The sequence below is a fragment of the Mus musculus genome, chromosome 19 (genome assembly GCF_000001635.26).
Source record: "Mus musculus strain C57BL/6J chromosome 19, GRCm38.p6 C57BL/6J".
Classification (NCBI taxonomy): domain Eukaryota; kingdom Metazoa; phylum Chordata; class Mammalia; order Rodentia; family Muridae; genus Mus; species Mus musculus.
The window spans coordinates 43,776,223-43,794,340 of NC_000085.6; the positions used below are offsets into that span (position 1 = coordinate 43,776,223).

Consider the following 18,118-nt stretch of genomic DNA (forward strand, 5'->3'; position numbering starts at 1 on the left):
CTATCTGGCTACTTCATAACTGTATTTGTTTTAGAAATTCCCTTTTGAAAAAAGACTAAATTGTGTTTTCTTGTTTTCTATATCACCTATTTTTTCAGAACTCAGAGGAGTATCTTCCTTCTACTGCACAGTTCTTCATGCTAGTCTGTTTACCCTTGTGTTACGATTTGCCAAGATTATGTTTTATGGGATGGTATGAAGTAAAGATCTAAAAAAAAAAAAATCATTGCTTTTTCTATGTTGCTATCTTGCTATCCAGAGAACAATTTATAGAAGACATGCCATTCTGTCTGGTTTGTAAAGGTTAAAAGCTGTAATTTCAACACTCACAGGAGATTGAAGCTTGACGATCGGAAGTTCCAGCTAGCCTGGGTTACACAGTAAGAAACAACACAGTCCTTCCCACAAAAGCCCCACAACCCCTAAACAAAGTGTCTTCTAGGAGCCTGCCAGGAATATGCTTCAGTGCCATTGGTAGCTTTTATAACTTCGATTATTTTCATTTCGTATGTTTGCCATGCATAAACATGAGAGGACAGCTCTGGGGAGTGGCTACTCTTCTTTCACTGGTACCTGGGCTCCAGAGAACAAACCCAGTCTGGCAAGCTCTTTGGCAAGCACCTCTACCCACTTGTTAGACCAACTTTTATTATTTTTGAAAGTATGAACTTAGAAACCCACATAAACTTCCTTTCAGTAAGCACCTTTCCTTTCTTTCTTTCTTTTTTTTTAAGTCTAACTTATAATTTAACAAGTTAATTTATTATTTAAACATGTTCTTTGCAATTTAATCCTTTAGGAAGGATTTCACTATAGTCTAGGTTTTAGCAATTGAAAGGAAAATAATTTCACAGTACAAATATTTAAATGATGTTAGTTTTGATTTGATCCATGGATTTGTTTGTTTGTTTGTTTTAAGTACTGGACTTAAAACCTGGGGCCTTACACATAGGTAAGTCTTCTACCGCTCAACCACACTCTTGCCCTTAGTCCCTGGATAGTCAAAAACGAAAATCAACAACAAAAAAACTATGGTCATTTTAGCACCGTGGGAATATACATGTTACCTTTGATGGGAGAAATGGCTCTGCTATTTCATAGTCTAATTTTTAATTTTTGTCTAGGTACATGAATTACTATGCTAAGTTTTAGTATATGAAGACAAGAAACATTACAGTTGCCACTTTGCTCTGGGTGTCTAAGAAAGTCTTACATGAGAAAGGAAACCCTTCCTTAACCCTAATAGCTCCAATCATTAACCAAAAGTGTACAATTCTCGAGGTCACCTTAGTCACTGAACTCCTGTAAACTTTTTTAAAGGTTTTTTTTTTTTTTACTAGATTGTTCAATCAATGACTTATTAATCAGACTTTGCTTCCTAAGTGCCAATGATACAGTACCTGTTTCTCCTGAGTCATTATGATTAAACAGCTCCTGTCACTTAATTGTATCTGTTGCATTACAGTGGTGTGTCGCTTAACAAGGATGAAAAACGCGTCATGGGGAAATTTCATTCTGCAAAGTCACACGGATCAGTAAAGCAGTATCAGTGGGCAGTAGAACCTTATGAGACTACGGCTGTGTGTGTACATCATTGTGTTGATTGAAATGTGCTGAAAGGCATATATATATATATGTGTGTGTGTGTGTGTGTGTGTGTGTGTGTGTGTGTATCATATACATATATATTTTTTTCATGCTGAGCCATTAAAAGATGTTTGTGGAGACAGATAAGGGAAGATTTGGAGGTTGAGGTTATAGCTGGGAGGTACAGAGCTCTTGCCTAGCCTAAATAAAGTCCTAGGCTGCACCTCTACAATTGAAGAAGAAAAGAAATGAGGAGAAATCCTCTTACATAAGACCAACTTTCTGACTCCTTTATTATCTTACAGTCCTTTAAAGTACAGCCTTTAAGTATGAGTGGTAGCTCTTACGAAGAGGAAGTTCGCTAAGGAAATAAGAAGTCTAACTTGAGAGAGTGGGAGCATTCCTAAAATTTTGCATATGTTGGACTTGGGCTTCATCTTCAAGGTCCTAGAAGAGCTGGCAATGTTAAAAAAAAAATCCTAGTGTTTGTCTTTACAGGACGGGGATCACCACACTATTTGCCTTTCGTGTAAATTTTATATTCAGTGAGTTATAGAACCTTGCAGATTTTCCTTCTTCCCAAAGTAGATATCCATTTTTGTGTCTCCAACCTCATTTGGGAGTGGAAAGAGACGTATTGGTGTTTCTGCCAGATAGCTATGATACATTATTCTTTATAACGTGTTGGGTGTAGAATAATTCTCTTAAACTTTCTGGATCCCTGATTCCTGATTGGTAAAACAAGAATAAAAATACCTACTTTGTAGAATTGTTGAAAGAATTAGATGAGATGAAAAGGAGTGCCTAATGAAAAAATGATTTGTTTAAGAAATCTACAATGGCCAGACAAGGTGATGCATGCGTGGTATTTCAGTACTCAGAAGGCTGAGGCAGGAGGCCAGTGGAAGCTACACAGAGAGACTCTGTCCAGACATCATAGAGAAGAACACTGTAATGTTATAGATAGCCATTAGCTGCAAGTTCTCTTAATGCCTGTAAGCCATCAATGAAATCAATAAAGGTGGGCTGGTAAGAGGCTCAGAGGGTAAAAGTGTTTGCTACGCAAGCCTAATGGCCTGAGCTCAGTCCTCAGGACTCATGGTGGAAGACGAAGGCAGTCTCCTAAAAGCTGTCCTCTGACCCCTACCATATGTGTGCTGTGGTACACACATGCCCACACTCACACACACAACACACATCCCACATACACACAGCACACATCTCTGACACACATTAATAATGGTTAATAAAATGTTTAAAAATCATGAAGGCAATGCGAGCTGCTAGCAGAATACCTGTTACTTCATTCTGTTAGTTTCTTTGAACATATCAGTGTTCAACTAAAGATCCGTATAGTATATTCTCATCTTAAACTACTCAGAAATCATGGTGTTTTGTTGAATGCCTTGCCTGCTGATTACTTAAGACCAGACAGGAAAAGAAACTAAATTAGGTTAGATGTTTGCTTTTAAAGTATTTATTCCTATTGTGAGTGATCATTTCTTTTAATTCTCAAAACATTCTTTACTTAACGAACTATTCTGGTTATTTCCAATAGTTGAAATTAGACTTGTGTGTGTGTGTGTGTGTGTGTGTGTGTTGTGTGTTGTGTTATAGCATCTCTCTATCCTTACCTATTAAAAATACTGTGACGTATTTGCCCATTCAGTCTTCTAATCCTTTTACTATTCTCAGTGATTCCATGTAATGGTTTTGGTATTTCTTGTGTAAGTTCTCATAAAACCTATTTTAGGTTTGCAAAAGCTTTGCTGTTCGTTCTCCGGCTTCCAGTGTCTAATATAAAAAGCAAGTTTCAGAAGCCTGGTTTTCTCACGGCTCCAAGAAAAGCTACTGTTAACAATTCATTTGAAAGCCAAACATATTGGCTGACACTTGGGAAGTTGAGTCTGGATGGATGAACATGACCAAAGTACATTGTGAATCTTTGCAAAAGTCTCATGATGAAACTTTTTGCATTGTACGAATGCCATATGCCACAAATAAAGCCACATTTTGTTATCTGTGCATGCGTACGAGGGCATGCGCAGAGATCACCCGGAGCTGCTTCCCTCTCTTTGCCTTATGGGTTCCAGGGATTGAGTTCAGGTGGACAATGTTTAGCAGCAAGAACCCCCTGAGCAATCTCACAAGTCCTAAACCTAAAACAAGTAGTTTGGTAGGAACTTTCAGGTTAGCTATAGCTCATTTAAATGATTGAGAGGGTCAATGACTAACATTTTAAAAATATACTATACTAAGATATTAAAAATATCAGTGCAGAAAAGCAGCTTAGTGACTTGCTGGATTAAAACAACATTTGACAATTCCTCATAGCTCTGTGTGCCAGTAGGGTGATTGTTCTGATCCTCCTGGGATTACCTCTGGGCCAGCATCCACCTGGAAAGTCAACCGGAGTGGTGGTCTTGGAAGGTGTCAGTCACAATCTTGGACTACAGCCAGAGTCAAGATGAATTACGCAATCTCTCTCTGTTCGATCTGTGTCGTCGTCCCCCCCCCCCCCCCCCGGTATCTAATCTTTTGGTAGTTCGCTATCACATTTCAGGAAATGAAGTGAAGGCAATGAGAAAGACACGCGTGCTCTAGGGTCTGGGCTTGATTCTTTACCCAGGATCATCCCTGCCACATTTTCCTGATCAAAGCAAACGCAGCCATTCAAAAAGTCCAAAAGACAAATTCTTCTTTCTTCAAAGAGTTGTGAAATTTTCATGGCCACAATTTATCACCACTTCAGAAATTTTTTGACACACTCAGCTTTTTTTTTTTTTTTTTTTTTTTTTTTTTACTGAATGCCCTCCCTTCCATCAGAAATCGACACCATTCTAAAGTCCAGTAGCTATTGCTCTCGCCTCAATGGAACCATCAGTTATGAAAGTATCTACTGAGTTTAAATGCCTCTGGGGAGTACCACTGGTTTTTTTCTGGCTTAGGACTGTGACAAATGTAGCAAATCCCTCAGTTTAGAAAAATAAATATGTTTCTATTTTTTTATGTTATATTTCGCTAGCAGAAAGTGAAAATGTGATGCGCTGAATATCTTCAGATCTCCTTTTAATTAGAACATCCTGAGTGAAGACATGCCTGCTGACATGGCAAACATCACAGACTGAAGGATTATGTTTTTTTGCAACTGGTTTTGCAATCAACACAAACACAAGTTTAATTCTGAAGCTGAATAGCAAAACTCATTTATAATGTCTTATTTGAATAAACAAGAATATAAGTCAGGTGTGGTGGTGCTCAGAAGACACAGGCAGGCAGATCTCCGTGAGTTCCAGCCCAGCCTGACCTACAAAATGAGTTCCAGGGTTCCACATTGAGATTGTGTCCCCAAAAGAAAACAAAACAAAACCAAAAAAAAAAAAAAAACCCAAGATAAGTAAAGAATATATGAATTGTTTCTATTACCAACAAAACAGCATGTCTTAACTGGAGGGAGAGAGGCTATGCGCAATTGGCATAAAATTTCAGTTTTGCAAGATAAAAAGTTCTAGAAATTGGTTAACAATATAAGTCCACTTAGCACTGCTGAATTATATACTTAGAACTCATCAAGATGATATATTTTATGTTATGCACCTTTAAATGCTACTACACAAATAATACTTGATAATTATGGAAAAACAAAGATACAATAGAAAATAAAAAGAGCCAGGCGGTGGTGGCACACGCCTTTCCCAGCACTCGGGAGGCAGAGGCAGGCAGATTTCTGAGTTCGAGGCCAGCCTGGTCTACAGAGTGAGTTCCAGGACAGCCAGGGCTATACAGAGAAACCCTGTCTTGAAAAAAACAAACAAACAAACAAACAAACAAACAAAAAGCAACAACCAAAAAAAAAAACCCTACCTAATCCTGCCAATAAGACTAACATTTTATTGCTCAAATTATGTTCATTGATCCACAATGCTTTCGCTCTTTGATATAACTTGACTTTTTCAAACAAAGTTTATATTACTTTAAACCGTGTTTTATGTTTATCATAAGTTCTTAATCAAAAAACTCAGAGGAGCCAGGCATGGTGATGCATGCCTTTAATCCCAGGACTTGGGTGGATATCTGTGAGTTTGAGGCCACCATGGTCTATAGAGTGAGATCCAGGACAGCGAGTGCCACACAGAGAAACCTGGTCTCAAACCAGACAAAACAACAATCAGAGGTATGGGTATTTAACATCTCTGTGAACTCTTAACCGAGTTCAAACTGAAGTAAAACCCCACATGCAGGGATGCATAGGTTGTGTACTGGACTTCCGACCTGCCAACTGCATTAATGTCTCTGATTGGTTCTTTCTAGATTTGGTCACACTACAGGGGCAGGGCTTTGGAGAAGTGATAAGCCTCCCAGTATCTGGTGATTCCCAGTCACATGTCTGCTCACTGGGATGACATAGCATTCATCTAGCAAAGTTAACTATTAAGTTGTCAGGATGAAAGGTCAGGAGACTTGCCTTTAATTGGGCAGTGAGGATGGGAAAAGCACATTGCTCCTTAACATCTGCTTCCCTTGAGGCAGATGGTAAAGAAGAAACAAGACAATCATAGAAAGTCATCGTAACAGAAGTGCCCTGGAAATCACGATGGACGAATTCTGCAACTCTACTTTTTGGGTGAGAAATTACATTGATTCTCATGGTTTCCTCTTCTCAAACTCAGGCAAGCATGGCTATCGGTATGAACCGGTAAATTTAGAGGTTTATTTGGCCTAAAGTTCTGTTTTTTAAGAAAAAGAAATTTTAATTTAGCCACATGATTATAACACGTGGGAAAGGCATTCCTTTTTTTTTTTTTTTTTCTTTAGCATTTTCTTAGTGCACTGCAGATGATTTTCTCGGACTAGCTGCAGAAGAGCCTCTTATCAGAGAAATAAAGAAAAATGCACTTTCTTCAGTCCTAGGAAGGGAATTGTTGTAGGGTAGGAGGAAAAGAGAAGGCAAATGTCTGAGCTTTTGGGTGATGTACTGATGTAATTAGTGAAATTCCATAATGTTGAGAGGAGCAGGGAAGACATTAGATAGTCCTTAATGTGTTAGGAAGAACTTAAGCCCCCAAGCCTTCATGGCCAAGACATGAAAACTATTAAAAGGTAGCTAATCATCTCTTGAGAATCCCCTTTGAAGGTCAGGTATGGTGGGCATGATGGCACACACCTTTAATCCCAACACTTGGGAGACAGAAGCAGACAGGTCCCTGTGTGTTTAAGACCAACTTGGTCTACCAGGCAAATTCTAGGACAACCAAGGCTGTTACACACACAGAGAGAGAGAGAGAGAGAGAGAGAGAGAGAGAGAGAGAGAGAAGAGAGAAGAGAGAGAGAGAGAGGAGAGAGAAGAAGAAGAAGAAGAAGAAGAAGAAGAAGAAGAAGAAGAAGAAGAAGAAGAAGAAGAAGAAGAAGAAGAAACAGAGACAAACAGAGACAAACAGAGACAGAGAGGGAGACAGACACAGAGAGAGACAGACAGACAGAGACACAGAGACAGAAACAGAGAGGGACAGAGACAAAGAGACAAACAGAGAGGGAGAGAGAGACAGACAGAGACACAGAGAGACAAAGAGAGAGACAGAGACATACAGAGATAGAGACAGAGAGATACAGACAGAGAGACACACACAGAGAGAAAATTTCTTTTTAGAATTCTACAAATCATCTTGTCTGATACTTTGACCTTTCCTTTAGAGCACCAGTACCCACAGATCTGTTTAAAAGTATCTATGGAAAAAGAAAATCTACCTTTGTCTGATCCTGATACAGGAACTGCTACGTCCACACAACTCCGTCTCCAAGGACTCTTTATTACATGAAACTCTTGTTTAAAACATGTTTTTTGCCCAACAGTGCATTGTTATCTTGACACTGAAATGTACCAGGTCCTCTTGCTTTTGATATGAGCCTTCTCAGCCATAGTAGGCTAAAGTCATAGCATGTCTAACCATTCTGTCTGGTGTCTGCAGGTTAGAATATCTACCAGTGTGTTCAAATAGTGCTAGAAACCACGTAGCGTGCTCTTAGACCTGGGAAACTACTTTCCCCTTTGGAGAGAGGAATACTCTTTCTTCTTTCCATAATTTGGAAAATATTTTAGTAATTTTTATGCAGACTAGTCAGTGTAGACATTCACTTAAAATCACATGAAGATACGTTTTGAGAGGAGGAAAGCCACTACATGTCATTAAATGGTGACTGTGTTTTAGTGTATTAATGATGAGCCTGGAAATACACATAGTTATAAAGTAAAGCTTGTTATTGTTATAAATGTGGAGTTGAATTCAAGTTGATTGAAAGCATTTGGAGAATGTTGGGAGAATGGGATGTCTTTTAAAAGTATGTACCCACCAGTCTTTCCCTTTTGGTCCTCCAGAATCTCTCATTATTGAAAAGTCCGGAAGCCGACCTGCCTCTTTGTTTTGAACAAACTGTTCTTGTGTGGATTCCCTTGGGCTTTCTTTGGCTCTTGGCGCCTTGGCAACTTTACAGAATATACAGATCCAGGACCAAGAGATTTGCTATAACTAAATTCTACCTTGCCAAGCAGGTACAGTAACTCCACTGTTTTCAAACTCTAAGTCCTTGGTGTAGTGGTGGGCCATTTTCTTTGGGGTTAGTGTCCTTGTCTTAGTCTCTAACCAGTTTGCCAGTTAGTTAATCCTGCTTCAAGTAGGGCCATGCTATGGTCCTGCCTATGTCTCACCGGCCAGATTTCTTAGCCAAAGTAGCTTTGGTTTTTGTATGAGAAGAGTGACCCTGAATTCTCGTGGATATTAAGTTCTCTAAGCACAAACGAGGGGTCAAATTAGCATTATCTTTTATGGATTTGAGGTGTGAACCTCTTTAATAAATCAAAAGGCTGCTATACAGTCGGCACCTACCCTGAGATGCAAACGAACTATATAGCAAATCTTTGGCCCCAATGCCCAACTGTCACTTACGTCACAAAACTTAGACCTAAAATGAGGGTTTTACATTTTTCCAAAGTCTTTCATCAGTTAGGACGAGCACTCATGGTGGAAATAAGGGTTAGATTGAACGTTGACCAGTCACAGCAGGGAAGGGATGGGAAGACCATGGGCTACAGCAGAGATCCCCCAGAGAGTGAAAGAAGTGGATCTCAGGGCGCTCTAGTAGCCAACGTGGTCAGCGGTCTGGCGATACTGTGAAATCACCTTATAAAATCTACCATCTGTTTCCTCTACTGCCTTTCATCCTGTCCTCTTTTTGTTCTTTATATCCTCTTTTTAAAAGAGGCTTTTAGAGTTTCTTGTTTGATGAGTTTATGTACCTGTGGCCAATTGTTATCGTGGGATTTAGAGGTGATAACAGTAGGAGTCACATGAACCCGGGGATTGAGGTGGGGCTGGGAGCTGCAGGCTGGGGGTGGTAGCTGGGGGGCCGGGACTGGGAGTGGGTTTTTGTCAAACTTTCAAAAGGAAAAGAGTCCTCTTTGAGAGTTTTGTCAGGGTCACTGTCCCTTTGCCTGTTTAGGTGCCCAGCGCAGTGCTTTGTCACCAATCTCCTTGTTGGTTCAATGCTGGTATCAAATGCGCCCTAGTTATGCGGTCCGAGTCAAGCTTGTGTTAGACGATAACTGGCTTCATGCTTTAGTATCTTTATAGTTATTGTCAGTTAATTCAGGAGGTTTCTTCTGTTTTTCTTGAGTTTCCAAGGAGAGAGTAGACAGTGTGCAAATCAGACTCCAATCCTGCTAAGATCTGTTAAGTTTTAAAAATCCACTTTTTCAGATATGGTTCATGTACAATATAATTTTCGCCTTTAAATACAATTGAGGGTGGGTTTTTTGTTTGTTTTGTTGGTTTTGTGTGTGTGTGTGTGGGGGGGGAATGTGTGTTTTGTTCTTTATATCCACAGATATATCCACCATGGTCGACCTTAGAACAGTTTTAGTCACTTGAGGAGAAAGAAATCCTTTAATCTCTGTCTCTCTTACTTCTCAGTGGAACTAATTTCCTCATTGTCTCTGATGTACGAAGGGAACTGTGTGGTATGCAGTCTTGCAAGATTGGCTTCTCTTAGCATATTGTTTCAAGTTTCAACTTTGTAGTATACTTAATGCTTAATACCCTTTTATGGCTAAATAGTATTCCAGTTTATGAAGATATAGAGAGCTAATACTATCTAACATGTTTAAGTTGAAAGTACAAATCTCTACGGAGAAGAAAAAGCAATGTCTCGCTCCCTCCCAGGAACCCCTCATCTACCCACATCTTACCCAGTCTAAGACCCATTTAAAATGTGTTTTTAAGGTTTTGGCCCTTATTCTGAGGGTGGTAAGCATAGATTTAACTTCTTAAAAATTTTGAAATGTTTGGTTCTTTCTCTCAAATAGTAGAAGCATAATTCATCCCAAGTTCATTTTTCTGTGAAAATCTCCATCCAGTCGTTTTCCGTCACATCCTCTTCTTCTCCTTACCTTTGGGCTGTTGTTTGTTTGTTTCTTTGTTTGTTTCATTTTGTTTTGTTTTGTTTTTCCTTTCTTCTCCTCCTGAGTTGGCTCTGCTGCAGTTGTTTGGTCTTCAGTATGGTGCTTTCTCATCTGGACTTGGGTCAATCTGATTGAGCAACATGTAACTGACTTCCTAGGTTCGTTTAAAGGTTCATCTTCAAAGAAGGACACAGAAAACAGGAAGCAACCAAGCAGACTAAATTTAAATACAAATATTTGATGGCTGTGGCAGCGCTGAGTCAGAGCAAGAGGTACAGAAAAACAAAGGAGCTCAAACCAGTAAGATATGGGGATATAATTACAGACGTATACGATAAAACATTGTCCACCATGTCCTGAAGAGTTTTAATAAGTAAGGCTGAGATAAGAGAATGGAGTTTATTACAGCGTGGAAGGGTTTAGCTAAGTAAATGAGGTATGTGTTGGGACGGGACGGGGGGGGGGGGGTGGGGAGGGGGAGGATCCAGTAAGAATGCTGTGTTATAGTAGGCAGGCTTCTGGAGAAGGTAACCACTGAGAACTGTGGGACAGAAGGAGGTGCCCCTGTCAGGGGAACGTGGGAGTAGGCACCCCCAGGGATAGGGCAGATCTGGCTGCTGCATGTGTCATTCACAGAGCTCTGAGAAAAGAGGGTCTTGCAGAGGAGGAGACCGAAGTATGAACGAACGGTCTCCTCCTCAGTACCAAGGAGACGCATTGCTTTATGGAAAGCTGAACTTTACATACACAGAAGTAACATCGCATGGACTCAGCAGGCTATGTTTAGGGATATATATATATACACATATACATATATGCATGCAATATGTGAAATTCCCTAAATTTGAAGGTGAATGGAAAAGGGAATGAGGAAGGGTTTGGGGGTGGAAAGAAGAGGGAGAAACACAGTAATCTCAAAAATGAACAACCACAGAAAGAAAGAAAGAAAGAAAGAAAGAAAGAAAGAAAGAAAGAAAGAAAGAAAGAAAGAAAGGAAGAAAGGAAGAAAGAAAGAAAGAAAGAAAGAAAGAAAGAAAGAAAGAAAGAAAGAAAGATAGTTGAATTTTAGAAAGTCCTGGTCTAAATTCTAAAAAATTACAGATCGGAGCAAAGAATATTGAGTAGTCAATGAATCATTAAATGGCTGTGTTTTTCTGCTGCGCACTGAACTGTGTGCTTGTTTCTAATGATCAAAGGGAATGTGTGGTTGATTGTAGGAAGTGTAGAAGCTCCAGAGAACCAGCAAGAAAATCAAATCTATCAATAATGACGTCACTTTGATACATCCCAGATTAACACTGTCTTATTTTAACCATCGGCTTTTTTGGTTTTGGTTTTGGTTTTTCGAGACAGGGTTTCTCTGTGTAGCCCTGACTGTCCTGGAACTCACTCTGTAGACCAGGCTGGTTTTGAACTCAGAAATCTGCCTGCCTCTGCCTTCTAAGTGCAGGGGTTAAAGATGTGCACCACCACGCCCGGCTGGATACCATCGACTTTTTTAAGAGAGAGAGAGAAAAAAAAGGACAAGTGAAGGCAAGCATTTTTTTCTTCATCTTCCTACTCTGAAGTCCTATTCTGCAGAGGCCTCAGTGAGGGCCACCTTGGTGGTTTCATCTGTATCTGCCAGCCATGTACTTACATGTGTATTTCCCATCTGTCAAGTTATAAATGATGAGTCTCTGTCACAAATATGGCTGTGGTCTGTGGCAGTGGCGGGGAAGAAGGAGGTGACAGTCAGAGCTGGCTCCAGTGCAGCGGACCACAAAGGCTCAGTCAAGCCTTCAAGACCTGACTTGTCCTGGTCCTTCTTACATTTTCAGTCTTTCTGTTTTAGTTTTTTTTTTTTTCTCCAAAACATTTTGTTTTCCTACTTGTTACTTTCATGCTTAACTGTACATTCTACCTCCTGATGCCCTTTCGGAAAAAACGTTAGAGAATGAGTGTTCCCAAAGTTCTTAGGTCCCTCTACAGAAGAACATCATGAGATGAAGCTTTTATGGGGCCTGTAAAGCCCCTCAAACTTTGCATCTTAAAGGTTCTCATAAGCTTATGGAATGCCGGCTCCACAGTGACCTTTCTTAGCTCTGAAGATTTCGATTCTTTGTATATTGAAATCTGCCAAGCGCCTGGTCTCACGGGTCTTTACCACACTCAGTGTGTCATTCAACCTGAAGACTCATAGCTTTCTCATGGGAAATCGTCTTGGTGCTCCTTTATTTCCCTTCTTCTAACTTTGAAGTTCTGTGTCTTCAGATATCTTTCAGATAGGCAGTAACTTTAACTTTGATGAATTTTCCTCCCCAAATTCTCTCTCTCTCTCCCTCTCTCCTTTAAAAATATTTTTCTCTTCCTCTACCATATTTTCTCAATAATTTCTTTCATTTTTTCCCTAAGAATCTTTACTTTAATATCCAGCAATTATTAAGAACTTTTCTTAATTTCTGAATGTATTTTTTTTCTTTAAAAGCCACATGTTTAAATGATACAATGTCTTCTCATGTTTGCCTTAGAGTGTTAATTTTAAAGTTCTCTTCACTTACTATTTGTCATGGGTTTGGCCCCATAATCAATTGTTTTATTTAATTACCTCATTGTCCATCTTCTTAGTTTAAGTTGCTTTTCTCAAGTTCCTAGCAATTCATTTGCATATAATAATAAATAAAAGTCTTAATTAACGTAGCCAGCTGGAGTAGACCTCTTCTCTCGTGTTGACCTCCACAGCCGGCCTTTCCCCGACATGAAGCCTATCATCGAGCTCTGAGTCCTGGACAGCTGTCTGGTACTCTCGCCAGTTCCCCTGGAGGTCAGTGGGTAGACGCAGCTTAGGCTGCACCTCTCTACCCCACCCATAGAAATTGGGATGGATTTACTCTGGGTACCACAGAGTACTGCACAGGAGAGCACTCGCATGCGTTAGAGAGCGCTTCTCTTGCATTAGTGGTCAATATGTTTAGTCTACAGTCATGGAGTGGGCATATGGAAAGAAGAGTCAGTGTAAGTAAACCAGTTATTGTTGTGTTTTGTAAGTGTGGTATGTTGCAGCGGGAGGGAGCATCTTGGTGTCCCCTAAAACAATCGAGCCATGTGACAGACCTAGTGTGAAGGTTTATTGGCAGGGAGGGAAAGAGGTAGGAGCTGAGAAAGGAGCGGGACAGAGAAGGGCAGAAAGAGATAGGAGAGAGGAAGGAAGAGAGGAAGAGGCAGAGGCTGGCTGGGAACATGGGAAGCAGGATAGGAGGGAGGGAGGAAGGGAGGGAGGGAAGGAAGGAGAGAAAGGGAAGGAGAGGGGGAAGGAGGGAGGGAGAAGAAGGGGGGAGGGAGGAAGGGAGGCAGGATGGGAGGGAGGGAAGGAAGGAGAGAAGGAGAGAGAGAGGGATAGAGGTTGAGTAGTCCTTTTAAGCCAGCAGGCAGGGAAGCAAGCTGTTGCTAGGTAGCTGTTGAGCAAGCCTAGAGGAATTGCTAACATCTCCCTCGTGGGAGATGGAAATGTCAGTCCTTACTCTACCTTTCCTTTTTGCTTCTTAGCTGACATGATGTAAACAGACTTGTTCTACCAGGTGCTTCTACCGCATGGTCTCTGCTGCTCCCAGCCCAAATAAACGACCGTGAACTGAAAGCATGAACCAAGATAACCGTTCATCTTATAAGATGCTTGTCTTAGATACTTTCTCATGGTGATGAAAAACTGACTAGTGTACTATCATAGCTGACTGCAAAGAATGCATTTATACCAGTTAAGGCTTGCACCACACCATTTCTGTTGAATTAGTCATTAAGCAATATATTATTATATGTAGCAAGAGGCCCAGACACTCCAACAGGTGTAACTTCACATACCACGCTTATCACTAAAGCTGGTGTATGATTGTAAAATGGCTACAGTTGCTCCATGAAAACCATCAAGTCTGTATCCAGGGGCAAGTAAAGATGTCAGGCACTCTTACGCACGTTACTGAGATTATGATTCACGTGCTAAAAAGTCAATAATTAATACATGAAATGCTATGACTTTTAGAGTACTTCCAAAATTATGTGACCACCACTACTGTCTAATTCTAGGACAGTTCACTACTCTAAGCCCAACCCTGAACCCAAGCAATAACCATTCATTTCTTCTCCAGGCCCACCTCGCCCCATGTCCCCGGTAACTGCTAACCTGTTTTCTGTCTAGAGAATTATCCGGCTCAGCACATTTCAAAATATGTCTAATAGTTTACTTAGCAAAGTATTTTTTGGTTTATCTATGATCAGGCATGAATTAGTATTAAACTTCTTGTTTTGTTTTGTTTTGTTTTGTTTTGTTTTGTTTTGTTTTGTTTTGTTTTGTTTTGTTTTGTTTTTCTGAGACAGGGTTTCTCTGTATAGCCCTGGCTGTCCTGGAACTCACTTTGTAGACCAGGCTGGCCTCGAACTCAGAAATCCGCCTGCCTCTGCCTCCTGAGTGCTGGGATTAAAGGCGTGTGCCACCACGCCCGGCTTAGTATTAAACTTCTTTTTAGGCTTATTTTTCTTATCGTTAATGCAAGGATGCCATTCATTAGTACTAATATGCTACAACCTCTTTAGGATCACCATGGAAACTTAAGCAGCTTCTTCCCGCTGTCTCCTGTCCTAGCCACTGGCAACTACACTTCTACATCCAGTCTCTAAATGTATTTGGTTTGGCTACTCCATATAAATGTGTTTTATTTCTGTCACTTAGACTATGTGCCCCTGTGTATATGGCTTCTTTCATATAGCATAGCATTTTGAACATGTACCCATGTTATATACCAACATTTTATTTGTTCATGACTGGAAAATATTATCTGGCTAGACCACCTCTTGTTTTATCAATTCATCAGTTGATAGTAGTCATGTGGGCTATTTTCACTTTTGTCTATGTAAAATGATGCTGTTAGGAACATACATGTACATTATATTTTTAGTGGACACAGGTTTCCAATATTTTTAGGTACATCCTTAGAAACAAACTTGCTGGGTCTCCTGCGACTCTACCTCACTCCCTTGAGAAGGGTCTCTCAGAGTAGCAGGGGCTAGGCTGGCAGCCGGAAGCCCTCAGCAATCCTCTGGCTTCTCCCAACCCCCATGCCCACCCTCAGCAGTGGAATTACAGGCCCACAGTGCACTGACACCGTGCTTGGCTTTTTACCTGTGCTCGGATTTGAACTCAGGACCTTATGCTGGCACAGCACCTGCTGTTACCTGCTGAAGCATCCTCCTTACTATAGTATCCATTTGAATATCCCTAATGATTAATGATACCACACATCTTTTCATACGTTCCCTTCTGTCTGCCTAATTCCTTTGGAGAACTACCTGTCCAACACTTTTAAAAGTAGGCTGGGTCTTTTATTGCAAGAGTTCTTTGAGCTTTGGCTATAGACAACACTTGGATCAGTGAGGGAAACCCTTCTCAGAATCCCCCAGCAAACTACCTTCGATTGCTAGGTTAATACCAACTTGATACAGCTAGAGTCACTGGAAAGGAGGAAGCCACTATTAAGAAAATCTCTCCATAAGATCCAGCTGAAGGTAAGCCTTTAGGGAATTTTCTTAACTGGTGATTGATTGGGGAGGGCCCAGCCCAGTGTGTATGGTGCCATCCATGGACTGATGGTCCTGGGTTCTGTAAGGAGGTAGATTGAGCAAACCAGTAAGCAGCGTCCTGCCATGGTCCCTGCATCAGCTCCTGTCTCCAGGTTCCTGACCTGCTTGAGTTCCTGTCCTGACTTCCTTCAGTGATGGACTATGGTGGAGAAGTGTAAGCCAAATAGACCCATTTGTCCCCAAGTTGCTTTTGTTCATAGTGTTTCATCCCAGCAACAGAAGCTCTACCTAGAACACTGCCTCTACTTATTTTGGGGTACAATTGAGGCACGGTGCACATAGCTAAAGCAGTTACAAGGTCAAAGGACCATCATGATTGCTTTTGATTTACCTCATGAAGTTGAAGAAGAGTTCTGGTTCCACAGAGTATGTGGTTCAGCTAAGTAGAGTGTGTTTCACAAAACAGGGGTGTTGTTGAGAAGACTAGAGTAGCTTTCAGTAGGCAACTCCACCAAAGTTCCAACAGGAAATGGATGGCTGAGGCAAAACAAGAAAGTTTGATGGCATCTGGGGCTTAACATCTGTAAGATGAGACCACCACTGTAGGCTTCAAGAAATGAGGTGTAAGGTGGCCCTCGTAGGACAGGCAGAGATACCAGCGTAGCAACAATGAGTCTAACTTAGATTTAATGCTGCCTTTTAAAAAAACATTATTTTTGTTGACTTTTGGTGAACTTCACATCATGTACCCAAATACTGTTCATTTTCCAGTCCTTCCATATCCGCCCTCTACCTTTGTAACTTTCCCTATCCCCAAAATAAAATAAATAAAGACCAGAAAAAAAAATCTTGCTGTGGAAGCTGCAGTGTGCCATGCTGTGTTGTCACACAGTGTGCCCTTCTGTCCACACATCTTTATTTACAGTTCATTGCAGTTCATTGGTCTGGTTCAAGGCCTCTAGCTTCTGCTACATCATCAATACTGGATCCTCACCAAGACTCCTCTCAGATATCCTATTGATCTCTGAGTCACGGAGATCCTGCAGCTTTGGTTCTATAGGACGGAGCCCTTCACATGCTCCGGCAACTCATAGATGGATTAGATGTTAGGGTGGGTCAACTCAAACAAAGCCCTGGATCTGGGCCTGGCTGCTAACTGAGTTGGTCAGCTCACCGGCTCTCTTTTGGTGGTGCCCACACCACCAAAGCCAGCTTCCCCTTGCTGCTCAGGTGAGGGGTAGGGTCAGCTCAGCAGGGCCCTAGGACATCAACAGGGCTTCAGACAGCAGTCCAGACATCCACACAGATCCCTGCTGCCTTAAGGCCACGGACCCAGACTGCAGGGGATGGGTCAGGCGGCAGCACAGGTCTCTCACATCAGACTGTTCCTCCATGCTGTTCTATGTCCAGTTCTTCACAGCACACTAACCGCTCCCTCTGCTTCTCTTTCTCTCCCATCAGTACTTGCTCATGTGGTTACACCGAGCCACCTCCAACCTGAGGCAGCAGGTGGTCCTCTGGCTGTCTCTCAATGCTACCTTTTTAAGGTGTATTTTGGGCTTTGGTTTCTCTGCTATTTATCTGCCTGTCTTAGTTAGGGTTTTGTTGCTGTAAAGAGACACCATGACCAAGCCAACTCTTATAAGGACAACTTTTAATTGGGGCTGGCTTACAGGTTCAGAATTTCAGTCCATTGTCATCAAGGTGGGAACATGGCAGCATCCAGGCAGGCATGGTGCAGGAAGAGCTGAGAGTTCTACATCTTGTTTTGAGGGCAAACAGGAGAAGACTGGCTTCCAGACAGATAGAGTGAGGGTCTTAAAGCCTACACCCACAGTGACACACCTACTCCAACAAGGCCACACCTCCTAATAGTGCCACTCCCTGGGCTGAGCATTATACAAACCATCACAAGCAGTAAGTCTCAGAAGCTGAAAATATTCTAGGTCTAAATAAGACTGTATGGAGTCTAGAAGCTTCCAGGACTAGGCCAAAGTTAGCTGGCAGAGGTAGTAAGCCTCCAAGGAGACAACTAAAGGCAAATAAAAGTTACTTTAACAAGTGATGGATGCGTGTGTACATTTGTATTTGTACTTGAATTTGTATAAGTATGCACTTACACTTCACTATTGAAAATAAGGCCACAATTAGCTTTTTAACTATATATGTGCGAGGTAGGACAGATGGTAGAAGGGAAGATGATAGTAGAAAAGGTTCTCATTTGGAGACAAGGATACTAGTACAACTTCCCAAAATAGAATTGATGCTAGGTGGATCTCTAGTACAATGTAGATAATGTTCATAGGAACAAATTGGGGGAGGGGCATGAGGTTACCCTAGGTAAAATATTTGTAATTGCTTGCAATATCAACTTCAAAGGTTCTATGATGTCAAGGCAAGAGTCCATAATCAATAGAAAGGGAGAGGCATCAAACAGTTGAAATGGATTTTGTTTTGTTTTGTTTTTGTTTTTGTTTTTTTTTTGGAGACAGGGTTTCTCTGTATAGCCCTGGCTGTCCTGGAACTCAC

At 41.1% G+C, this 18,118-nt stretch overlaps 1 protein-coding gene across 2 annotated transcripts in view; it reads left to right on the top strand.

Moving 5' to 3' along the window:
* Positions 1–6,085: 6,085 nt before the first annotated feature.
* The window catches only part of Abcc2 (ATP-binding cassette, sub-family C (CFTR/MRP), member 2), a 56,025-nt gene continuing 43,992 nt past the window's right edge, over positions 6,086–18,118 (top strand). Inside the window, exons 1-2 of one of the 2 annotated variants that reach the window (NM_013806.2) lie at positions 6,086–6,211; positions 7,961–8,134. In NM_013806.2, the coding sequence (NP_038834.2) occupies positions 6,182–6,211; positions 7,961–8,134 (204 nt within the window). In that variant the 5' untranslated portion in view covers positions 6,086–6,181. Of the gene's footprint in view, positions 6,212–7,960; positions 8,135–10,197; positions 10,340–18,118 lie in introns of those variants that run through there. The other variant, XM_006526625.4, reaches the window with a different exon arrangement.